The 26,669-nt window shown below is 37.3% G+C and overlaps 1 protein-coding gene across 6 annotated transcripts in view; it reads left to right on the top strand.

The window, feature by feature from the left end:
• PPHLN1 (periphilin 1) overlaps positions 1-26,669 on the top strand; it is a 118,721-nt gene that overhangs the window by 1,861 nt on the left and 90,191 nt on the right. For 3 of the 6 annotated variants that reach the window (XM_058558489.1, XM_058558485.1, XM_058558488.1), the window contains exons 2-3: positions 11,368-11,459; positions 24,724-24,888. In XM_058558489.1, coding sequence (XP_058414472.1) covers positions 11,388-11,459; positions 24,724-24,888 — 237 coding nt within the window. In that variant the 5' untranslated portion in view covers positions 11,368-11,387. Of the gene's footprint in view, positions 1-8,100; positions 8,144-11,367; positions 11,460-24,723; positions 24,889-26,669 lie in introns of all 6 variants that reach the window. The other 3 variants (XM_058558490.1, XM_058558491.1, XM_058558486.1) reach the window with 2 other exon arrangements.

Below are 26,669 nucleotides of genomic sequence, written 5' to 3'. Positions count from 1 at the left end.
TAAAAAAAAAAAACCTGGACCAAACACAAGACGCCTGTGGCCAGTCAGTCACCCGTTTGGAATCTGTTTTGTGTGGTAGGGTTCAGAAATGGGCTTTATGGAGAGTGCTGGATTTTGAGTTGGGCCTTGGTGGAGGGTTGGAAGTTGAATGCGAGAATGGAAAGAGGTATTCCAGTTTGGGAAATAAGTCAGACAACTCCACGGTAATGTGTGTTCCTTTGTGGCACAGTGAGGCAGCTGGCATGACTGATCTTTTTGGAGAGAACAGAAGGTGAGGTGAGATGATAGAAGGGGGCACATGGAGGGTAGAGAAGTTTGGATTTGTTAGAGTTAATTAATAAGAAACTATTTGGATTCTTGGTCAGGGAAACTTCAGATATGAATGCTGTAGTAGCAAAGTTAATTGAGTATCCTTTTTTAAGGGTGAAATGGAGAGTAAAAGACTGGAAGGAGGCCATAATCTCCATCCAGATGTGAAATAAGATTTAGATTTGTAAATATTATACCTAGGCAAATATCTGATATTTTTGTCTACATGTATAATTTGTTACTTGATCACTTACAATGAACAATCAAGAATCTCCTACTAAGTGTTGTTAAAGAAAAAGTCAACCCATTTAAAGATCTAATTGGCGTTATTCAGCAATTCATGAATAGGGCAGGATCCCATCTAGCAAGTAGAAGGGAACTCTGAGGAGTTGTACAACAGGAGGATTTTTATAGGCAAAAAGAGAGTGGGACAAAGAAGTGAAAAGAGTGGATTTCAGACAAGATCACCTCCCTTAAGGGAAGGCAGGGGGTCTTGTCAGGCAGATTACCTCCCTAGTGTTGATTAGGAAATTCTGGACTGATTGGTTTAAAATTTCACTCCTGGGAGAGGCTAAGTCTTGGTGGGGCTTAGCATAAGTGACTCCATTTTGAGTGTGTTTCTTTTTTTATTAGGAAGATCAGCCCTGAGCTAACATCTGATACCAATCCTCCTTTTTTTTTTTTTTTTAACTGAGGAAGATTGGCCTGAGCTAACGTCCATGCCCATCTTCCTCTACTTTATATGGGATCCCACCACAGCGTGCCTTGACAAGCAGTGTGTTGGTGCACACCCAGGATCCAAACCTGTGAACCCTGGGCCACCGAAGCAGAGTGCATGCACTTAACTGCTTGGGCCACCAGGCCGGCCCCTGAGCATGTTTCTTTTTAACAGTATTTAATACAGTATAATGGGTCTTATAAAAAAAAAGTATCCTGGAGCCAGCCCTGATGGCCTAGTGGTTAAAGTTTGGCGCACTCCACTTCGGCAGCCCAGGTTCAGTTCCCAGGCGTGGAACCACACCACTCATCTGTCAGTAGCCATGCTGTGGCGGTGGCTCACATAGAAGAACTAGAGGGACTTACAACTAGAATATACAACTATGTACTGGGGCTTTGGGGATGAAAAAAAAAAAGAGGAAGATTGGCAACAGGTGTTAGCTCAGGGCAAATCCCACCCCCCACGCCCCGCCCGCCCCTGCCAAAAAAAGAAAGAAATTAGGGAAACCTTTAAAAGAAGTATCCTTAGAGCATTGAAAAGTCAAGTAACTTGTGAACCTAGTGGAGAATGCAGTACTTCAGAATACTAAGTTATGTGGTTCATTATGAAGCATCAGTGGTCTCCTTTTCTCCAGTCTCTTTCTTCTTTGATCCATTTTGTATACTGCCAGGGTTAATTTTCTAGAATGACATTTTTTCCCTCACTTTATTTCTAGGCTTAAAAGCCTGCAGTGAGCTCCTCCTCTAGTTTATTTGCTTTGTTGTACCATTTACTGCCCTTAAATTTGTTCTCTTTGTCCTTGCCTGTTTCCTTTGTGAAGCAATGTGATATGATGGAAAGGGCTTGGGCTTTCAAGTCATGCAGGCCTGAGTCTGATTCCAGGCTCCGTTTGGCTCTGGGCTTTGAGCTTTTTCAGAGCCTCCATGTTTTATCTGGAATGGGAGAGGTAATATCTACTTCAGGGGAGGAAATGAAAGCTTGTTGAATACCTGTGCCGGCTTGTTTCCCACTCCTTTGCAATGCGAATCCTCTGCATTGGTCACTTCCATCTTTCTCATGCACAGTTTGTCTTCTTGAATTCTTTTCCCTTTTCTTGGATTCTCCTGTTCACTATTGTTCATCCACATTTAAGCAGTCTCTCAAGATTCTATTTAAATTTTCTTGGCTTTCTTAACTACCATCGCCTGCATTTATCTCTCCCTGAACACTGAACTATGATTAATTCTAGGAGATACTTTGCTCTATTTTGACCATTTTAATTGGCATCATTGTTAGTTTTTTTTCACAGACCTTAATTAATTATGTTCTAAAATTCCTTTTTAATTTAGTTGTCTAGAATTTTAGACATTTTCCAATAGAAATTGTATTATGTAGTTTTTAGATTCAAGTCAGCCCTTAAAAGCTTCTTGTTTCCATTTAGGATGTCAGGAGTATGTTTACCTTGCTTTAGATCAGTGGATCTCATCCTGAGATGAGTTGAGTTTAAGATTTAAAAAAGTGTCAGGGTCCCCGCACAGGCCAATTATATAGGGATTTCAGAGGACAAGGCCTAGGTGTTGGTATTTTTTAAAGCTCCTTGGATGATTCTAATGTACAGCCAGGGTTGAGAATCACTGCTTTAGGTGCTAGAGCTAAAAGATTCTCATTGGTACCTTTTGCTCAAAAATGAAGTGGCATTAGTGTCATAAGAAGTGTGACAGGAGCCATAATCTAATAGTGCTCATTGGAAGTTTTCTGAATAATTAAAAGGTACAAACTAATATTTAGATTCCCCAAAATGGTGTGTGTGATGATTGTATGAATAACGTGTTTATTTGGCCAATATTTAATAAATACCTTGACTCTGCTGAGCAACGGGAGTAAGAGAGGTACACAGTCATTGCCTTTGCAGTGGTGTTTAGTTTGGGAGCGAAGAGAGGAAGAAAAGTAAATTGAATATGATGTTATATAGTACTATTATAGCAGGGTGCTTTAAGAGGCCCAAAGAAGGAACAACTTTATTCTTTCTGGAGAATATCAGAAAAGCTGACATTTGAGCTGAATCCTGAAGGAAGAGTAGAAGGTATAGGCAGATAAGTAGAAGAAAGATATTCTAGGCAGAAGAAAAGTGTGCCAAGGTGTGATGGTGAGAAACAGTGGCACACTTGCAGAAAAGTAAGTAGTTTGATATGTGGAGGTTATGGAGACCGTTGGGGAAGTGGTAGGAGGTGAAGCTGGAAAGGTAGGAGCAAGGTCATAAATAAGCCTTTTCCTTTAGGTTATGGGGAACCAGTGAGACTTTCAAATCAGGTGTCTGATCAGAATGAACACTATGGCTACAGTTTGCAGGGTGGGGAGAAGCAGGGAGCCCAGTGTTTTACTATTGGGGAGTCCAATGGCTAAATTAAGAGCATCTGAACAAAGACATTGGTAGCAGGGAGAGGGAAGTGTCGACAGCTGTGCTTTATATGTTGTGGTGATAGAAATAACTGGATTTAGTGAATACTAGTTAGATATGAAAAATTTTGGGTCTTGTATGACTCAGGTTTCTGATTTGGGCCTTTGGGTACCTGGTAGTGTCATTGACCAAAGGGAGGAAGACAGGAGATGAAGCATGTTTCTGAGAAGTGTGAAGAATTGTTTTGGTGTGTTGAGTTGGAGGTGTCTGTGAGACATCCTCTTGAAAGGAGTCAAGATGGAAGTGGAGATGTGGAAATCATTTATCTAGAGGGAGCATATTACCGACATTAATAAATTCATTCCATGAATACTGAGAATATAAGTTGTGCAAATTGTTCTAGGTGCTTAATATTAGTCAGTAAACAACATGGAAATTCCTGCTTTCATATAGTTCATATTCCTAGCAGCGAGGGACCAATAATACGCATCAAATGTAAATTATATAGTATCTTAGATGATTAGTGCTATGAGAAAAATAGCAAGATTGGGGGATCTGGTAGATAGGTGACATTAAGAAGGTGAGGTTGAAGGGTGAAGAAGTTAACCAGGCAGATGGATACCCAGAGAAAAGCATTCTAGGTGGGGAATTGCCAGTGCAAAGACCTATTGCTCATCTAAAGTATGAGGTCAAATGTGACCTTTCTATTCACTAACCATGGTTGGCTATCAAAATAGTTATTGAAAGAATACAAAGAATGAAAGGAATGAGTTTGAGGAGGAGGGAAAGCTATTTATCACCATGTGCAGAGTTACTCTATAGTCTGAGCTGCTACCATAACCAGTTTGGATGAAATGAAAGATCTTTCTCTGTCAGCTTGCCTGTGGATTCAAAGTGTGAGTGGTTTGACAGAAGAATATTGCCTGTACCTTTGTTTTCTCAATTTCCAGGCTACGCTCGCTGAGAATTCAAGTCCTCCCTATCTTCTTAGCTTTCAATTGGAGTTACCATAACAATGGTTGGGTAGCTCAATGGAGTGCTCTAAGAAAGGCTTATTTCTTTCTGGAATTAAACATACCATGATGGTATATTAAACAAACTCTTTTGTTTGAGTATGGCATAAAATAATGAGATTTTTATAATTTAGAACCAGTTATTAGCAAACTTCTAAGTGAAGCTTACATTCTCCACACTGAATTCTAATTTGGTTCTCTGCCTAATTGTGAGGTAGAGGGTCCTTCTGTTTTCCAGTTGTATCCTTCAGTTTTCTTATCAGAGAACTTTACTGGAGTACTTCTGAGACTCCACTGGTGGGAAGAAATTAGTGAAATGATGATGCCTGTAAGTAACATGATCATTTCACTGGGAATCAGAGCACCTTTGTTTAAATTTAGCTGATTGGCTTCTGGTTGCGGGATGGGTCAATTTCCTACATCTGGATATTGTCATAAACAACATGTGCTGCTAATCAGATAGTTGCTGTGCTCATCAGCTGTTTTAAAATCCTTTGAAAATTACAAGGTGTTATTTGAATTTAAGGTGATATTAGAATATTCTCTGCCCTAGTTACCCTACAGTACTTTTCATTATCATCTCCTCTAATACCTTTTCCCTTTCCTGTTGTCTTAATTCAAGATCCAGCTTAAGACCCATTTCTTTACAGCCCAATATTCTTTCTTTTCTTTTGTACTTAATCATCAGTCTGTCTTCAGTTTTGTTTTACTAACAGTACAAGGTTGCATATGGAGTCTTCTGTTTATTTTCCTGCCTTCCCCAATTATATAGATTTTTTTAAAATAATTTATTTATTTATTTTTCCCCCCAAAGCCCCAGTAGATAGTTGTATGTCATAGCTGCACATCCTTCTAGTTGCTGTATGTGGGACGCAGCCTCAGCATGGCCAGAGAAGCGGTGTGTCGGTGAGCGCCCAGGATCCGAACCCGGGCCGCCAGCAGCGGAGCGTGCGCACTTAACCGCTAAGCCACGGGGCCGGCCCTATATTGATTTTTTAAGGATGAAAGAAGTTTAATAATTTGACATGGGCCTCACCAGTGCTGTTTGATTTTGTGGGGTGTTTCGTACTAGTGGGTGCTAATTATTTCGCTACATCAAGCTCTATTTAATTTTACCATTATATTGTGTTCTTTTATATTCTTTATTCTGAAAATATATAGTAATTTAGATAACAAAGCATTATATTTTTATGTTGCTGTTTTGTAAAAGCAGTATAGGTAAGAGTACATTTAAAAACTAAATACCTGCAGGTTCTGTAAAGATAGTAATATTTTAGTATACTCACCAGTAAGGTATAACTTAAAAAAATGAAATAATTGATCACTGTATTATAGACACTTAAGCAATTTAACTATTTGTAAAGGAAACTAATTTCCTTTTATAAAAATTTTCACTATATGTACAGTAATTAAAATTTTTAAGATCTTTAAAAATTGTCAACTTTTTAAGGTAAAGAGAATTTATTTACTTTATTTACTAAACATTTTTATCTGAAACTGTGATTTCTATAGCTTCCTGTAAGATGACTACTCCATTGGGGCATGGAGTCAGGTATGGAGTCAAGTATGCAAAACTGTTACAGGATTAACTGTAGGAGTTGAAATTGTGGTAACAGTAGTGCAGTGTCTAGCTGTTTCATTGATGCAGTTTGTTTCCAGTAGAAATTAAGTTGAATAGATTGATGCCCTGCAGAAGTGATTGTTACATTCAGCAAATTCAGTTGGGAGTTTGTTGCCAGATAAATTCATGTTTCCTTTTTAAAATTTTTTTATTGTGGTAAAATATACATAAAATTTACCATTTTAACCATTTTTAAGTGTGCAAATTCAATGATAGTAAGTACATTCACGGTGTTGTGCTACCATCACCACCATCCAACACTTTTCATCTTCCCAAACTAAAACAACATACCCATTAAATGATAACTCCCTGTCAGATAAATTTACTTTTACTTAGGTTTTTTTCTGCTTCCATTTGTTGAAGTATCTCTGGGTTTAGCTCTTTGATTCATTTGTTCATATTTAGCTCTTCCACAAATGAATTTAGTTCGTCTCTTGCCTCTTGATGATGTATATTCTAGATAATCCTATTTTGAATTCCTACATGATTATATTTCTATTTTTTGCCTTGTTCTAGCTGCTTTGTTTCCAATGGTTAGGTTTTCATCAAAGTTATATACTTTTACTTTTTTTTTTAGCTTCTATAGATTGTCAATTGATTAATTAAAGTAGAAATACTTGGAGGTAATTGAATAAAATTCTGTTATTCTTCTCCCAAACTGCCAGGCTGAAAAAGGCAACTTGGTCAGGACTGACCTATAAATTTAAGACTATAAATACAGTCTTATTTCTGCGCTCAGCTAGTGAGACACTTCACAAAATCTCTGTGCATCAGTTAGGTGAGCCTAATCTTTCCAGTAGAGCCACTCATCTATCCTTTGCATTTCATGTGAAGTGTAGGTAGAGCTACTGACTTGAGTAGATTTAGATGCACTTTTTTTTTTAAGGCAAGAATATGTCATATATTTACAGTTTTCATCATGGATTGCACATTGCCCGTTTTTTTCCATTTTACCTAAGCTTGTTCAGTGAACTTTATTTTGGGAGGAAGTCATTAAAAAGTTCTCCATCAAATTTTTACCTAATAAGTTTAATATTCTTTGATGAGTTGATGATTGTTGCCTTGATTTTGGGATTACTTTTTTTTTAAATAATTTTATTTATTTATTTTTCCCCCAAAGCCCAGTAGATAGTTGTATGTCATAGCTGCATATCCTTCTAGTTGCTGTATGTGGGACATGGCCTCAGCATGGCCGGAGAAGCGGTATGTCGGTGCGCGCCCGGGATCGAACCCGCGCAGCCAGCAGCGGAGCGCACGCACTTAACCGCTAAGCCACGGGGCCGACCCGGGATTACTTTTTTTTTTTTTTTTTTGTGAGGGAGATCAGCCCTGAGCTAACATCCGTGCTAATCCTCCTCTTTTTGCTGAGGAAGACCAGCTCTGAGCTATCATCTATTGCCAATCCTCCTCCTTTTTTTCTTCCCCAAAGCCCCAGTAGATAGTTGTATGTCATAGTTGCACATCCTTCTAGTTGCTGTATGTGGGATGTGGCCTCAGGGTGGCTGGAGAAGCGGTGCACTTCTCTTCGGCGGGATCCGAACCCGGGCCCGCCAATGGCGGCGCGCACATTTAACCGCTAAGCCACCGGGCCAGCCCCCCGGGGATTACTTTTAAACATGGAATCATTTATTGTCAATTTAAAACCGTAGGGATTTCCAGACTGAGAATGCCAGAGTTGTTTTTTTTTTTTTTTAAATATGTGAGCTATTTTAAAGCTGGTGTTCTTAATATTCTAGATTAAAATGACCTTCAACATCTAGTGCAGTCCTTTCAGAGATGAAGATAAGAGATGCCTTGCCCAGCTCTCAGCTGGCAAAATTAGGACTAGAATTCTCATAACAAAATTTTGTTGTTCTTATGAAACTTGGGTGGCCTCTGGTGGTCAAAATAATATCTTCTGTTTTTGGTGGTGAGTTTGAAGGGAGTTTGGCATATTAATGCTCATCATTTTTTATTTTGAGAGTTTTATTTATACAGATATTGAGGGTTTAATTATCTTTCTCCATTGGTTGGTTTATACAGACACAAATCCTTATGTCTGTATTTTTCCCCCCTCCTGCAGGAGATTGTTGAAAACTTTAAATTTGATTCCTGAAAGGACTCAAGTAAGTAGTATAGTAGTTACTCTTACTTTTTTTGTGAGAAGCCAGTAAATTTCAACATTTTAGTGTTATATCTAGTTAAGAAACTATATAGTATTTCTATAGAACTCTTGTAATTTATTTTTTCTCGGTAATTAACAAAATCTTATTTTTACTTATGTTCTACTTTAACTTATTAGTTTATATTCATAATTTTTGCCATCACCTGCCATGTTATGCTTATTGGATGATTTTCAGGACCTTTAAAAACAGTTGTTTATTTTTATAATAGATAATAGAATATATAAAACATTATGCAGTGAAAATATACTCTTATACTCCAGCCTCCCAGTTCTTCCCAGAGGCAGGCCCTGGTACATGCTTTTGCTTATACTCCCAGTAGTCTGTGCATATGTGTATATATTCATATCCTGCTTTTTTATTTTCCAAAATGGCAGCATATTCTGCATATTAATCTGCCCTTTACTGTTTTTAGCAATGCGTCTTGGCAATCTTTCTCTGTTGTTATATATGGGCTTACTTTTTTTTGAAATGGTTTGAGTAATATTTCTTTATATGAATGTACGCACTTATTTAATCTGTACCCTTGTGATGGACATTTTAGGTTGCTTTCAATCTTTGCTGTGCACATGTGCGAGTATACATAGAAGTAGAATTGCCAGGTTAAACATATGTGCATTTAACATTTTTCTTTTTTTTGTGAGGAAGATTAGCCCTGAACTAACATCCACGCCCATCCGCCTCTACTTTATATGAGACGCCTGCCACAGCGTGGCTTGACAAGTGGTGCGTCAGTCTGCGCCCGGGATCCCAACCTGCAAACCCAGGGCTGCTGAAGCTGAGCGCGCGAACTTAACCACTACACCACTGGGCCGGCCCCTCATTTAACGTTTTTAATAGATGTTGCCAAATTGTTCCCAGACTGTAGCAAATGATACTTTGTTCATCAACGTATGAGAGCGTTGCTCTCCTTACTCTTATCAAAGCAGTTTGATTTTTGCAGAGCTTTGTGTGAAAATTAATACTCTATTATACTTTTAGTTTTTACCTTCTTTATTTTGAAGAAAGTTGAGCATCTTTTCAGCAGATTGAGCCATTGTATTTCCTTTTTTGTCAACTGTCTTCATATGTCCATTTTTCTTTTGGGTTGTTCATTTTTTCCTGTGATTTGATTTCAATTTGTTGCTGTTACTATTTCTCTGTACTGTATCTTAAGTAGAATTAAATCTAACTCATTCTTTAGACTGAAACCTTTGGCGGGTTCAGTAAAGGTAGGAGAGGAGGAGTAATGTTGATAATTTCTTTTCCTTTCAAGCTTCCGTCAATTCTTATACCTAAAAGACTGGTTACTTTGAAATAACATTGTTAATGATGTATGATTGTAGACTTAGAATTCATGTTGATTTATGCATAATGTTAAAAGCTAGTTTGTGACTTAAATTAATATTTCTCTAGGCATCTTTGGTTAGTTCCTTTTATTGTTTTTTTTTTTGTGTTAGAGAATGTCATAGGCTTGTTTTTACAGGGAAGATTAAGCTTGCTTGTACTAAGATAGTGTCAAAAACTATTGCTCTTTTCTTCTAGCCTTTATTTTTTCTTTAGCTTAAACCAGCCTAAACTGTTAGTTTCTATGCTGCCAAAATGGGATGTCCATCCACGTTTCCCTCTTAGTATTGCATCATAAAGAGCACCAAAAATCTTTTGACATATATCTTCTCTGAAATATCTTTCTTCTTCACAGATCTGTGGACTATGCATCTGGACTTAGTGCCCTATTTTTTGTGTACTAAAAGGCCCTAACTCGGTACCTGTCCCATTTTCACTTCTTGCTCATGATCATCCTCCTGCACTTCAGGATGGTTCACAGTTCTTGGCTCAGAACCTGCTCCATGATTACTTCACTCTCTTCTGGTTCTGCCGTGTTATCCATTTGTCATTTACTCCAGGGGTCAGGCCTACTGCCTGTGGGCTACCTGCCTGTTTTTGTAAATAATATTTTATTGGAACATGGCCACGCTCGTATATTTATATATATTACCCATGGCTGCTCTTATACTGTAACAGCAGAATTGAGTAGTTGTCACAAAGACCTGTGACCTACAAGGCCAAAAATATTTGTCCGGTTCTTTACAAAACAGTTAGCCAGCCTTTGATCTACTGTACCACTATTTCATATAAATGACCTTTGGGCTGTTTCCTGCACCCTATTCTCATCTTCTCTCTCATTTGCCTTGCTTATCTTGTCTTCTGCCTGTTCACAGACTCTTTCCATCTGGACTCTGTAATGCAGTGCATTATCACTCTACCCAGAATATGGCGGCTCTCAGTCAAAATAGGAAGCCTCTCTGCATCTCAAACATGAAAAATGCTGACAGAACTTTTAATTTCAAATTTTGTGAGAGTGTCTTTGCATTAAAATAAATTTATAGCATTAAAAATAAAATCAAGAGTGGTTTGTTTCAGGGTTTGTTGAGTGTGTTTTTACAAGATTGCATAACATTTTTTTCAGTTAAAACCACTTCATTGAGGGACCGGCATGGTGGTGCAAGCAGTTAAGCATGCACACTCTGCTGCCGTGGCCGGGGGTTCGAAGGTTCTGATCCCGGACGCGCACCGACGCACTGCTTGTCAAGCCATGCTGTGGCGGCATCCCATATAAAGTAAAGGAAGATGGGCACGGATGTTAGCTCAGGGCCAATCTTCCTTAGCTCAGGGCTGATCTTCCTCACAAAAAAGAAAAAAAAAAACCACTTCATTGAACATATAGAGAGAAGATGTAAGCTCTGAGAATGTAGAAAAGCAACAAAGTAATGTTATATAAACCATCCACCAGGAGATAGGAGTAGCATTGCTGATCAGCCTTTTCAACTATTCGTTAAAATGAATATTTTTTTATTTCTACTATATGAGAATGAAGAAATGTTTGTGGTCTTATGGCTCTTCCTGCCACAATTGATGGGAACAAGCTCTTTGAAGCTCTAAATAGCTTTGGAAATAGAAGGAAGGTGGGGCTTTCTATTATATTTTTTTAAAAAGAAAATTTCAAAATTGTTTGGATGGATTGCTTTAATCATTCTTTTTCACTTTTGGTCACTTACATTTTTTTTCCTTAAATATCTCTGGAAAATATTTGTGTTGGAAAGTAATCATTTACTCCTTCCTTATCTGCTCTGTTACTGCCAAATACATAAAAACCGTAATTCTTCGGTTTCTTTTTTCTTCTTTAGTGGCTTATAGAAGAAATGAAATGTGGTCTGAGGGACGGTATGACTATGAAAGACTTCCAAGAGAACGAGTACCTCCTCGAAGCCACCCCAGTGTAAGTTGCTGCTGCATGTAGAATAATTCAAAACCTAGGGTCTAAGTGAATTTGGTACACCAAAGCTAGGCCTCTTAAAATCTTCAGGTGCCAAAAATTTACCAGTGTATGTTGAAATATAGATAGACCAAGTGTATTTTTAAAAGTTAAAAGTTTAAAAATAAAAGGCAACATTTTATTTATGTAGAAAATCTATAGTTTATATTTCTTGTTTAAATTTCTAAAATGGAGAGTTTATATTGAATTTAATCTATAAAGAAAACTTGAGGTTTGATAAAGGCCAGACCCTCAGTTAACAAAGATGTGTTTGAGCACCTGCTCACCTATTTTTCTGTATTCCTACAAATGTTTGCAAATTGGATATATGAAATTCTAAAGGGCAGCTCAGGGGCAGGCAGGCAGCTTCTGGTATGCTGTCCTACCGCTTGTCTCTTTGTTGCTCTGGGAATTGGGAATTTTGAACCAGGCCTTTTGTGTTCTCAAGGAGCTTGCTGTTTTGCTCATTATTGTATTCCCAGCACCATATCTAGTACCTGGCACATAGGAGGAGCTCAGTGTTTATTGAATGAATGTATGAACTCTTGCCCCAAAATCCTATGTAGAGACCTAAGGGATGGTTTGGGGAAGGTCAAGAAGTCGTCAGTCTTGGGCTGGCCCCGTGGCTTAGTGGTTAAGTGCGCGCACTCCGCTGCTGGCGGCCGGGGTTTGGATCCCGGGCGCGCACCAACGCACCGCTTCTCCGGCCATGCTGAGGCGGCCTCCCACATATAGCAACTAGAAGGATGTGCAACCATGACATACAACTATCTACTGGGGCTTTGGGGGAAAAAAATAAATAAATAAAAATTAAAAAAAAAAAAAAAAGTCGTCAGTCTTAAACTTTTGCATAGGCCCATTCTAAGCACCAGGGGATTGGGCTCGTGGTGATGGTATGTGGATATATTATGTATTCATTATACACCATCAAAGGGCACAAATACTTGTTTGTATGTTAGTTGTTTTTTACTTACATATTTCAAGTAAATCCTACAACCCATTTAGATGGGTGATGTCATCTTCAGGGTTGTCATTTGGCTTTGGTTACAGCTTAGGTTGGGGCTGATCTAAAATGATTTAAGATGGAAAAAATGAAGAGGCCTACCATATTTCAGAATGAGCAAGCCAAATTAATACTGTATGTCATTTCTTTCCAGGTTAATTTATAGACTTTATGTTCTAATCAAAATTTCAATTTTTAAATTTTTTTCAACTTGATAAAATTATTTTATAGTTACCTGGAACAACAAACAAGTGATACAGATAAACATGATGTAGGTCTAATACAGGGATGGGAAAAGGGATGACTTTTTTTTTTTCCTGAGGAAGATTAGTCCTGAGCTAACATCTGTTGCCAATCTTCCTGTTTTTTGCTGAGGAAGATTGGCCCTGAGCTAATATCTATGCCTATTTTCCTCTATTTTATACATGGGACACCTGCCACAGTGTGGCCTGATGAGTGGTATGTAGGTCCACGCCCAGGATCCGAACCTGTGAACCCCAGGCCGACAAAAGCAGAGCGCGTGAACCCAACCACTATGCCACCAGGCCGGCCCTGGGATGACTTTTTTTTTTTTTAAGCAGTTCACCCTACTTTTATTCTGGCCATTATTGCTATTTAGTCCCTGCTACTCAAGGGTGGTCTGCAGACGGGCAGCAGGACATTGCCTGGAAGCTTGCTAAGAATAAGCGTGAATAGGAAGCTTTTATGTCCACATGATTAATAACAGAACATTGGTATTAATCCTGGACAATTTCTTCTAAATGCTCCATGGCACCAGCCTCCCAAGAGCCTCTGGCTTCTCCACAGGCAGAGGAAGTCAGGGGTCGCCTCTGCTGGTCGATGCTTCCCATCGCCTGGTGGTCCCTGATGAGGGTGCTGGTGAACTCTAACAGCTGGGGACAGAGGTCAGTTGCGCCCTGGCTGGTGACTCCTCGGCTCATCTTCCCAGACGAAAAGGGATGACTTTTTAAAAAAAATTATTTTGTAGGACCCCCACCTGCCCAAGGATATATCCCATTGGGAATTTGTATTTCAAAGATGCCTAAAAGAATTTCCTGTGTGGTTATGCCACCAACTGGATATATAGTTGGGTTTGTGTTTGTTTTCAATTTTGAGGGATTGCCTTTTTTTTCTTTTCTAGTTAGGTTTTTTTTTAATGTAACACATTTACATGGCTCCAAATTGTAATATAAGGTATATTCAGAGAGGAGATGACTTATTTTTTTTTTTTTATAATTTTTATTTATTTATTTTTTTCCCCCAAATCCCCAGTAGATAGTTGTATGTCATAGCTGCACATCCTTCTTAGTTGCTGTATGTGGGACACGGCCTCAGCATGGCCGGAGAAGCGGTGCGTTGGTGCGCCCCCGGGATCCGAACCCGGGCAGCCAGCAGCGGAGTGTGTGCACTTAACCGCTAAGCCACGGGGCCGGCCCAAGAGATGACTTACTTTAAATGGTAATTTATTGTAATTTTACATTTAACTAGTACCTGCTTACTGTAAGTGAGGAGTTTTGTATATAAACTTCCTAATCTTCGAAACAATTCTCAGTGGTGAATAGTATAACATTTATAGAACCCAGTAGAATGTTTTAGAAGCCATAAAATGTAGGCAGGTGTTTATATAGAGAAACGTAATTTCAGACAACAATGGGAAATACTCATGATAAATCATGGAAAAAGTTATGCTATAAAACCTTTATTACACCATTTTGCATTATGTATGCATGCTATTATATCATAGAACATACTGCAGTGGAGGTTGGCTTAAAGAACTGTTAAGACTGGAAGCAGGGAGACCTGCCAGGAGGCTATTGCTAGGCAAGGGAGCTGGTTTAAACAAGCTGGAGAAGAGTGAGTTTTAAGATGGGGATAATCAGTTATATTAGTGTCATAAAGACCAATAAGGACCTTCCAGATCTCTAGTTAGGTCATTGTTTGCGTGAGAATGGGTTTGAGAAAGTTCATATCTAATAGCCTTTGTTTTTCCCTGAAGTAAGAGGTGGCAAGAACATCTACTGAAAGTTGAGGAGGTGGAGGGAGGCTTGAGGCCAGCACTGAAGTTTTGGAGTAGCCATTTAGGTATCTCCTGACCAGAGATGTTTAAAAAGACTTGCTGAGGGCCAGTAAGCTTGTGCACTGTACATTTTATCAGGACACCAGTCTGCGGGATTGTGTGCTTTATTACCTAAGTAGCCCAGTTTAGGAGTGGAGAAAGCAAGTTGTTCTTTTGACTTAAGATTGCAAGATGAATGGTGGACCGAGGGAGATAAAGATATTGAAGGTTCTGACCAGAGAATTATTGGGGTAATATATTACGTGATGTGGACTGTTTAAGAAAGGGAGTAAGGCTGTGAGAGGGACAGTGGATTGAAAGAAGTGAGGGGTTGAGGGATAGGTAAGGCCTAGTGAGATTGAAGATCAGGGTATTGCAGAAAGATAGGCAATGGGTATTTTGGAGGGTAGAGTTGCCAAGATGGAACAGTTCTGAGTGATTAAAGTCCAGTATCTGGTGGTAGGAAAAGAGGGTGGGTGAAGGTTATTGGAGTGGACATCAAAAAAACTTGGAGGCTAGATTTTTGGATCAATGATTTAGATTAGAGGCTCTCAATCTTTGCCATACATTAAAAGCACCTAGAGAGCTCTTAAATACCAATGTATGAGCTTCATCCCAGATAATTAAGTCATAATCTCTGTGGGTAGGATCTGGACATCAGTGTTGTTTAAAAATTCATCAGGTGATTCTTATATGCAGAGGTAAGAAATACAGATTGTAGAGAAAACACTGAAGTCGCTGATGATGACAAGTGTTGGGGTAAAGATGACAGGTGATGAAAATCCTCAGTGCAGGAGGATATTGTAGTAAAATCTAAACAAACTCAGATATTTTCATTTTATACCATTTGTGTGTGTGTAAATGTGTGAGAGAGGCTCTTTTCCTTTTTAAGATAATTTCATCAGTGGTAAACAGAGAGAGAGAGAATGTTTATTACCACAATTGCCCTTAAAATCAGCCTAGATGTACTCAATCATCTCTAACAGCCTAAAGGTAAACCTCACTTTCTTAAATTCTCTGGCTACTTGGTTCCTCCTAGAAGGGACGGAGCCTACTTTGCTTTTCTTCTTTTGAGAGCACAGATTATCCCCAGACCTTGTACAGGTTCATTCCTTTCCTTTTTCTTCTTTTAATTCCATTACATTGGTCTCTCTGTCCCCCAGTCAACCTCTCCTAGTTTGTAAATCCTTCTGTATTCCCACATCCGCCCTTCTCAAGACTCAGATACATTTTTTCTGGTGAACTTGGCCTTATTTTGGTTAGTAATTTAAAGTCTTTCCTTCCCCTCAGTATATTATGTCCTTTTAATGGCTCTTGGAAATTATCCCTTTGCCTTCTATGTTACACCTACATTGTAGTTAAATAAAGCGTAGGTTCTTAACCTCTTTTGTGCCCTGGATCCCTTTAGCGGTCTGGTGAAGCCTATGGATCTCTTCTCAGAATAGCATTTTTTTTTTAAACTATAAAATATACAGAATTAAAAGAGACCAGTTATATTTGAATATAATTATCAAACTATTAAAAACCAAATTTGTGATGTAGTAATATATAGTATTTTAGTAGGTCATTAAATATCAAGAGCTAGAGGTGGGGGTTTCATTGCTATATTTTCAAAGTAGTGATGAGTGTAAATGATATTTTGAGATATCTACAGCAGCTGTGACATGATATAAAAATATCTGTGATTTTTGTTAGTGATGAAGCCACAGATACCGCTATTGCTATTGTGTTGTTTGTTGCCTACATTTAGGTGAAAAAGTGATTTTATATTCATATCACTTTTTATGGACCCACTGAATCCTTGGATTAACGTGTTTGATAAGTGACACTAGAACCAGAAATGTAAATCAATAAAATTCTAATTTCTGACTTTGGATCTAATAAAAACACAGCTTATTAAAAGTTTAAAAATATTTGCTTTACAAAGCAGAGATTGTCTGATGTTATTTAAAAAACTATATTGGTATATCGTATTGACATGTTCAAGAATGTTCACAAGCAGCATTATTCATAAGAGCTCCATACTGGCAACAATCCAAATGTCTAACAGTAGAGTGAATAAATTAATTGTGCAATTATACAGCAATGAGAATGAATGGACAGCTGCCAAATGCAGCAACATGTATGAACCTCACAAACAATACTGAAAGAAAGAAGCAAGGCACAAGAGTATATTCTGTATGTTTCCTTTTATATAAAGTTTCAAAACATGCATTTGTTAGTGGAACAGAAAAAGAAGGGAGGTAGAAGCAGACAGGACGGCTTCAGGCTCAGCTATATTACAATAGCCAGAACATAAGCTGCTAGTGTTTTGATCCTAATTTCCAAACTTTACAAACTTTACGCCCGGGATCCAAACACGCACTGACGCACCACTTGTCAAGCCATGCTGTGGTGGCGTCCCATATAAAGTAGAGGAAGATGGGCACAGATGTTAGCCCAGGGCCAATCTCCCTCAGCAAAAAGAGCAAGATTGGCAACAGATGTTAGCTCAGGGCTTATCTTCCTCACAAAAAGTAAATAAATAAAAAAGGGCCTTATAGACATCTAGAAGGGTAGATAGTCTGTGATAACCAATTTCCTCCCAATAGAGGAATATTTCTGCGTACATACAGATTCTCTGTAGTGTACCTCTTTGGGCTTTAGTCTCCTACCTATCTACCCAAGTTTAAGACCAAATAAAAATTTATGCAAAAGCACCTTATAAAAGTAACTCCTTACTGATAACAGAAGTAATTTTAAAAGTGTTAAAATAGGGGCCGGCCCAGTGGCACAGCGGTTAAGTTTGTGCGTTCTGCTTCGGCGGCTGGGGGTTCACTGGTTTGGATCCTGGGCAAGGATCTACTCACTGCTCATGGAGCCATGCTGAGGCAGCGCCCCACATGGAAGAATTAGAAGGACCTACAACTAGGATATACAACTATGTACTGGGGGCTTTGGGGAGAAAAAAGAAAAAAAGAGGAGGATTGGCAACAGATGTTAGCTCAGGGCCAATCTTCCTCAAAAAAAAAAAAAAGTTAACAATTGGTAAATTTTGTCAAGTTGTACATTGAGGATAAGCTTTCCAATACTCAAATTTAATTTAATTTAATATCCGCAACAAGATGTATGTATCCAATTGCCTTTCCAGGTTTATCAAAGCCAGGATATCAAAGCTATCACAAAATAGTTGCTTTTATTAATGAGGTCATACTAGTGTAGTAGGTTCCTTCTCAAGTACCCCCTTCATGTCATCCTTTATATCATATTCAATAGTTCCTCAAATACATTTCTGTTGTAGCAGAATTGGGAGTGAATGAGGCAAAGGGAGAAGTAAGAAAAAAACAGAAATGCAGTAAAATTGCTTTTCTATTAGAAAACAGAACCAAAAAATAAAACATTACCTTTCTCTATCCCAAGAACTAATGATAGTGGGTTCTCACTTTTTAAAGGATTAACTGAAGTTTCATATTTAGAAAAAAATAATATTCTGCCTTCTCAAAATTTTAAATCAAGTTTTTATTGACGTATGACATACATACAAAAAAAGTGTACAAATCATAAACTTACTCCTGGATAGATTTTCACAAGTTAATCACTCTGTGTAATTATCACCCAGATTAAGAAACTGAACATTCCTAGCTCGGCAAAAGCCTTCCTTTCTTCTCTCCCAGTACATAGTTGTATATCCTAGTTCTAGGTCCTTCTAGTTCTTTCATGTGGGGCGCTGCCTCAGCATGGCTCCATGAGCAGTGAGTAGATCCATGCCCAGGATCCAAACCAGTGAACCCCCAGCCGCCAAAGCAGAACGCACAAACTTAACCGCTGTGCCTCTGGGCCGGCCCCTATTTTAACACTTTTAAAATTACTTCTGTTATCAGTAAGGAGTTACTTTTATAAGGTGCTTTTGCATAAATTTTTATTTGGTCTTAAACTTGGGTAGATAGGTAGGAGACTAAAGCCCAAAGAGGTACACTACAGAGAATCTGTATGTACGCAGAAATATTCCTCTATTGGGAGGAAATTGGTTATCACAGACTATCTACATTTAGTTTCTAGATGTCTATAAGGCCCTTCTTTATTTATTTTTTGTGAGGAAGATAAACCCTGAGCTAACATCTGTTGCCAATCTTGCTCTTTTTGCTGAGGGAGATTGGCCCTGGGCTAACATCTGTGCTCATCTTCCTCTACTTTATATGGGACGCCACCACAGCATGGCTTGACAAGTGGTGCGTCAGTGCGTGTTTGGATCCCGGGCGTAAAGTTTGTAAAGTTTGGAAATTAGGATCAAAACACTAGCAGCTTATGTTCTGGCTGTTGTAATATAGCTGGGCCTGAAGCCGTCCTGTCTGCTTCTACCTCCCTTCTTTTTCTGTTCCATTAACGAATACACAGTAAGTAAAAGATCTTCTAATCTTGGTCACAGTGAGAATTGTAAAGATTGAGGGTAGGGATGTCAAGAACAGCAACACTTTAATCTTTTAAATTTTTCTATCACATTCAGTTAAATGGATTACATAATTAGGTTTTAGAATTTAGTAGTTATATAACTACTAAATACAATGTTTATTTCCTTGGGTAGTTGAATATATAAATACAATGTTTATTTCCTTGGGATAGTAGAATGTTTCTACAATTCTTGTCATTAGTTTTTTCTCTTTCCTAGAGAGTTTAGCCAATCAAAAATAAATTCTTTAGTGAATTTAGAACATGATTTATTTTAATTTATGAGGCCTTGTAGGAAATATGAGACATATATCTGTTCCATATATACTCAAATATAAATGCACCCAAAATATAATCCAGAAATCTTTCTTTTATCCAACTTAAAATAGTCAAGCCTACTTAACTTAGCAATTCAATTATGTACACATTCCATATAATACTGTTTAAAATGTATTAATGTGGAAATATTCCTTTTCTTCTCACCCTTATTTCATGAAACACTTTTATTTGAAATGTTCACATGCATATTTTAATTCCTATTCTATTTATGCCCCACATTTTCTTATTGTTTTATGTAGTCACTATTCATGTAAATTTACCCATGTAAGTACAACTTTTCCCAATATTTTATTATGAAGGTTTTCAAACGTACAGCAAAATTGAAAGAATTTTATAGTGAGCACCCATTTACTCACCACTTAGATTCAGCTATTAACATTTTACTAAACTTGCTTTATCATATATTTATCCTTCTCTCTGTCCTTCATCCATTCACTTTATAATCTACCTAATTTTTGGATACGTTTCAAAGTAAACTGTGGACAACAGTGCACTTTATTGGTTAAGCATGCATCTCATTAGCTAAAGTGCAATGTTTTTTTACAGTTTTTTTTTTTAATGTGAAAATTGCATACATGAAATGCAAAATCTTTAGTGTTCATTTACTGCGTTTTGATTTAGTAATGTTCCTTTGTGGAGAGCTGCCCTAGGAGGTATTTTACTTTCTTGGCTGACAGAATTGCAAGAACATAACTTTCTTTTTGTTGCCACTATTTCCAGAGAGAGATGATCAGTTCTTGGTTACATTCTGTAACAATATATCCTCATTTTCTGGGGGCAATTGCAGTTTCAAATATTTGACCCATCGTTCCTAAAAGCCACTGAAATGACCCAGAAACACCAATATTTCATTGAAAATTCAGTGAGTGAATTAAAGCAATAGGTGCTACAATAAAAATGCATGTCACAAAATCTGAGGGATCAGAGTGAGGAAACCTCAAGCTTATGAAAGCAAAATTTTACTAGTCTGTGTAATAGAGTGCTTTAGTTAGGTGTGGTTTTGTGATACTTTTCCAGTAAAAAACATGTGACGCCAAAAGTAATATGAAATTGAGACAGCCAAGCAGAATGTATCTAGTGTACGTGGTGCTTACTGTGTGCTGGGTGCTGGGAATAGAGCAGTGAATAAGACCAGCAAGCTGGCTTGCTTGTTTTTTTTTTTTTTTTTTATTTTGCGAGGAAGATCAGCCCTGAGCTAACATCTGCCAATCCTCCTCTTTTTGCTGAGGAAGACTGACCCTGGGCCAACATCTGTGCCCATCTTCCTCTGCTTTATGTGGGACACCGCCACAGCATGGCCTGACAAGTGGTGCATTGGTGCACGCCCGGGATCCAAACCGGCGAACCCCGGGCCACCGCAGCGGAGCTCGTGCACTTAACCGCTTTGGCCACTGGGCAGGCCCCCAAGACCAGCAAGGTTTCTATGCCCATGAGGCTTGCATTCATTCACTCAGTTAAGTTGATTGTGTTAGGAAGTAATGGCATTGACTATTTACATGTGCCGTCATACTTAGTTATTTTGCTAGTAGGTTAGTGTCTTTTAGATTGTTTTAGAGTTTTTATAAGGGCAAAAATTAAGTATATGAAAGTAGGCAGAAGAATATAATGAACTTCCCATGAACAAATCATCCAAGTGGCAACTGTCACCTCATGGTCAATCTGTTTTGTCTGTGTCTCCACCACTTTCCTCCCTCTCAGATTATTTTGAAGTAAATCCAAGATGCCATATTTCAAATGCAAATAAATATTTCAGTATGTGTCTCTAAAAGATAAGGATGCTTAAGGGCGGGGGGCTTATGTATTAAAATTCTTTTATTTTAAATAAAATGTTTTTGTGTTAAATTGGGTGCAAAGTATATTTTAATGACATTGGAAAATAAGTGATTTTAAAGAAACATAGTAATCCTTATAATTTGTGCCCAGCTAATAATGAGACTAAACATTAGTGTGGAAATGTTGACATAGATTTATATATATTGAATCAAACAAAACCATCAAACTTGGTACTTTTAGTTACTAAAATGAAAGCATTTCTCATAACAGGTAGTTATATTAAATTGGAACTTACAGCAAATTAAGAAATAATTGCTTATTTTGTAACAAAATACAATCACCATTTCAGATTTTAAAATTGCAAAACTAATTTGCTGTGTATCTTAATCTCATCAGATTTTCATTAGCACAGGCAAACTGTGAACAACCCTTATTTCAGAAACTGAGAGGGCCTTGTGGTAGGAATTGTTTTGCCCCTAAGATAATGACAAATATGGAAGTGTAAATTTCATAGACGTATTTAAGTTTATATGCAAGTTTTTGCTTTCTGCATCCTGCTGGAGTAAATAAATGACTAACTAAAAGAGGCCTTTTAATTTATTTTTTATGAGCTACATAGACTTTTTATTTTTGGACTGGCTGATCATACCATTAATACCAACTTTGGAGGAGCAAATCTGGTAGATTCTACATATATTTTTGGAAATTCTAGTAACATCCACAGAAAATTGATATATGGTATAAATATGCAACAATTATATTGAATTGATCTATTACTCTGATCTTTTTTTTTTTTTTTTTTTTGGTGAGGAAGATTGGCCCTGAGGTAACATCTGTGCCAATCTTCCTCTATTTTGTATGTGGGACGCCACCACAGCATGGCTTGGTGAACAGTGTGTGTAGGTGCGTGCCTGGAATCCGAACCCACGAACCCCAGGCCGCCAAAGCAGAGCTCGTGAACTTAACCACTGCACCACTGGGCTGGCCCCTGATCGTTTTAATTGATAGGGATGTTATAGTTTTTTCATAATGAAGAGAAGCAGTGAAAATTTATTTCATTGAGGTAAATTGAGATTTTAGGTCCAAACTCAAGATTTGAAATATCTGCATTTTAATTAATAGAAATATTTCATTTCCTTGAGTTCATTTTTTAAATAATTGAAAATGACCCTGTTATCCTAAAAACTTGTAAAGATATTTTTTAAAGTCATAATTTTTATTTCTGTTTTCTGGTAATGGTGCCATTGTTTTCTAAGATACTTCTAAAATGGAGGTTCCAAACATATCATTACCTGAAGCCTTGTGTACTTCTGTTAGCATTTAGAGAGGAAAATTAGTTGGTTATAGCTTAATGTGTGATTTGTACAAGAATTTCAAACAGTGATGGTATTTCCATTCAGGTCTCGCATTGCAGGTAATATAAAATGCTGTTTGAACTTTCTTAATAATAGAAGCTTTTGAAAGAAAAATTCTGAAATCTTTGCCTCTTGTCATGGATTTTATTGGAAAGGAAAAGAAATCCTTGAATGGTATGTCTGGATAAGACATGAACTCTCTTTGAAAATACAGACTTGCTTTGTTACAGACTCCTACAGTCATCTTCATTTCTTTAAATCTTTTCATGTAGCTAGGGAATTTTCTTTAAGATCAGATGCCTACAGAGCAGAGATGGTATAATGTACTTATATTGGAACACTTTCTCAAAACATAAAGAAAATGTCAGTTTGGTCTTCATTGCTAGATAATAGAGCTGTCATTAGGAGTTTTTTTTCTTTTGCTGGTTAACAAATTTGGAATGACTTTTTCCTTTTATTCAGTAAAAGCAGGTTGTTAAATATATAACTAAATGTGATTTGAGTTTTACTTCTTTGAAAGTTTTACCATATATGTTTTATAAGCCTGAAATAACTTTCTAGTAATTAGAGGAATTGAACAAAGGATCAGGCTGCTTGGTAAGGTAATAAGCTCCCTATTCATAGAAGTGTTTAGACATGTGTGCACTCACCCCACCATCCCTCCAAATAAGCATGTACAAACAAGGATATTGTGGAATGGAATTTTATGGTTGCTTGGAATTGGAGAAATCAGTGATTCTAACTTGATGAATGACAAATTTTGAATTAGAAAATGCTGTAAATTGTAATGTTGCTAATGCCATATTTTTTTTAGATGCTCAGTATTTGCTTAGATTTAGTTGAAATTTCTGTGAAAGGTAATGTTTAGAAGAGTCAGTAAATTTCTTTGTGCACCATATTTTATGTAAACATATAGAATGAATCTTATAATTTAATATCCAACATACTAAAGAAGGAAACTATATCTCCATGGAAAAAAATTGGGTCCGTCATTTTAACTCTCAAATAGGTATGAACTATTGATTTTATTTTTTCCCAGCACGTTGACAAATTTCCTACCCATTGAGAAATTCAAATAGGATATTGTAATGTAATAACTCAATAGTTGTAGTTATTAATGCTGAGAAGTAATTTAAGGAAATAGACACAATGAAGAATTTATTTTCACTTAGACTTGTAAAAGTAGTAATCAAAATAGCAAACATTTTTTGAGCACTTCATGTGTGCTACTGTGCTAAATGCTTTACAATCTGTTTTTTGTTTAGTCATCACAACAACCCCATGAAGTAGGTATTAGTATCAATCTCATTTTACAGATAATGAAACTGAGGCTTAGGATGGTAAAGTAACCAGCACGGAATGTTGCGCCTTATGTTTTGGTTTTTCATTTTGTCAAATTAGTTAGCTCATATTGATCATGTCTTATTCTTTGATAGCTTTCCAGTTTCTTTACCATATATCTCATCTGAGACTGATAGAAAGACATATCGTGAATGCTCGAGACCAGATTATTTACAGATACGTGTGCTGTAGCTCTCTAGTTCTTACTGTTCGTAATCATGTTTGTCAGTTATTTCACAGCAGCCACTAACCTAAGACGTGTTCTTCTCCCTCAGTCCGATTTCCCAGCCCCTACAAAAAATCCATTCAGTTGCTAAATCTTTAAAACACTAACAACATATTCCTTTGGAAATTAGTGCAAATTTTGTCTCAGATTTTATTTTGTTTCCAAAAGTGTGAAGTCAAAGGCTCTCCTCTCTCCAGTGCTGCTGGAAAAATAGCAAAATGTTTCCTTTTGGTCTTTCTAGCTCAGTATTACCTCTCTGTTTGCTGTTGGTTATGTGTAAAAATCTTGTATTTCTTTGAACAGTATACTTCAAACACAGTAGACTGAAGATGTGTGCTGTCTTAAGTGGTTTTATTTCTAAAATTCCCAGTAGGCAATTAGGGATTAGAACTACTGTAACATTCTTTCTGTAGTTATTTTTTATTAGAACAATAGTATTGTATTTTTTCTTTTATTTATGATTGGTTTTTCTCATTGCTGCATGTTATTTTAAACACCTGGCTTTCTTCATTGAACAATTTTATTTCCTTTAATCCATGTGAAGAACTTACTGTTAGTTATATTCATGTTATTTCATTAATGCATTTTTGTTTGTTTATACATTTACCCTAATTTGATTAAGGATAAGAAGTCCTGTGCTTTTTAAAAACCTTTCCAAAACCAAATAGAGAAATTAGTGATTTTTATATATTTCTTTTTGTCTGTTTTAGGATGGCTACCATAGAGTAGTTAATATTGTGCCAAAGAAACCACCACTACTAGACAGACCTGGTGAAGGAAGCTACAATAGATATTACAGTCATGTTGATTACCGAGAATATGACGAGGGCCGCAGTTTTTCTCATGATCGAAGAAGTGGTCCACCTCACAGAGGAGTATGTAAATTTCCCCCGTGTACTAATTGTTATTTTTTATAAGTTTAAAAATCATGTAATTTTTGAAATTTATGTGACTGGCCATGAAGGCAGTTGAATAAACACTTCCTGCTTGATGCTCTGTTGAGTTGCCTGCTGGAGCTGTCAAATGGGAACTGGTAGTCAAGAATCCTGGGGTGCTGGACAAAGTGGGTAAGCACTCTGGATTAAGCACTCTGGATAGCTCTATCTACATGACATTAATTCCAACTAGCCTGCTTTTTTATCCCCCAAATTGGCAAGGATTTGCAGAACCAGATAAAGGTAATTAATTATTGCCTTTGTACTCAATAAGTGATGAGCAGGTGGTTACCATCTCTTACTGTTTGTGCCCACTTATAATTACTTTGATTATTTTCATCATGATGAAATGCTGTGGGTGAGGTTGGATTAACGTTGTTGAGACTCAGTCTCATTTTTGTTATAGTTATTATTAAAGTCTACTTACTAACTCAGATTAGAAAGCACTCAAAACATTGCATGTACTATAGTAAGCACTCTTTAAATGTTAGCTGCTATTGCTACTATTACTACTGCTATTATATTTTGTTTCTCTTGGGTTATCTTTAATAATCTAGAAGTGTGTATTTAATGTTGCAGTAATTTGTCATTGAACTTGATTAACAACTATTCCTTGATGCAAGTTCCTTTGACCTAGCTTGCATGTTTACAACATTCCTCTGCTAGACCGTTTTCCTACATTTTCTTTTTTCCCCTTCCCTACTGTATAATATTATAATTAACAGTACATATTCAAACATTGTTTATAATAAAATTTGACCTCACATTGGCTGTTGGAATTAGTTTCCATACTTTACACTTGAAGAAATGGAGGTAAGGTGATTTCCCCAGGGTGGGTATGTATGGGAGTCTATTTCTCTTACTACTACATGATAGTGACCCTTGACAATTCTATAGTGGTAATGAGACCATTCAGTGTTTTCTTGGGCTTGTTTTTAGAGGTTAGGGTGTTATGGTTTTGTTACTACTCATAGAATTGATTATTTTTTTCAATTTTTTTTTTTTTTTTGTGAGGAAGATCAGCCCTAAGCTAACATCCATGCTAATCCTCCTCTTTTTGCTGAGGAAGACCGGCTCTGAGCTAACATCTATTGCCAATCCTCCTCCTTTTTTTTCCCCAAAGCCCCAGTAGATAGTTGTATGTCATAGTTGCACATCCTTCTAGTTGCTGTATGTGGGACGCGGCCTCAGCATGGCCAGAGAAGTGGTGCGTCGGTGTGCGCCCGGGATCCGAACCTGGGCCGCCGGTAGCGGAGCGCGCACACTTAACCGCTAAGCCACGGGGCCGGCCCCTTTGTTCAATTTCTAAGTGTCATGCTGTTCCTTTAGGAAGAGGGATTTGATGTTGAAAAGTAAACATTATGCATTACCTCTATTCTAGAAATACTGGATTTTGCCATTGGAACCCTTTTTTCACATAGTCTCAGGAAGAAACAATTTGGCCTTTGTATAAAGTTGTTAGGCCTATTATGAAAACCTTGTGTAGCTATTTAGTGTAGACAGGGAATTTTGGATTCATTTGACCAGTTTCTATTTGAAGCTTCACGAACATGATTTTTTTCTAATACTTTGTAGCATAGTAGTGCTTCAACAATAATTTTTTCTATTATTGTTACGAAGTGTGTTTGTTCATACTTTATACAACATTTTCTGTTTAAACTCTCTTCAAACAAACAAGCCCAGTTGAGATCCTTAGGACTCTCATGACGCTAGTTCTTCTC

This window comes from Diceros bicornis, chromosome 17, assembly GCF_020826845.1.
Source record: "Diceros bicornis minor isolate mBicDic1 chromosome 17, mDicBic1.mat.cur, whole genome shotgun sequence".
NCBI classification, from domain to species: Eukaryota; Metazoa; Chordata; class Mammalia; order Perissodactyla; family Rhinocerotidae; genus Diceros; species Diceros bicornis.
This window is presented reverse-complemented; position numbering and strand designations above follow the sequence as displayed.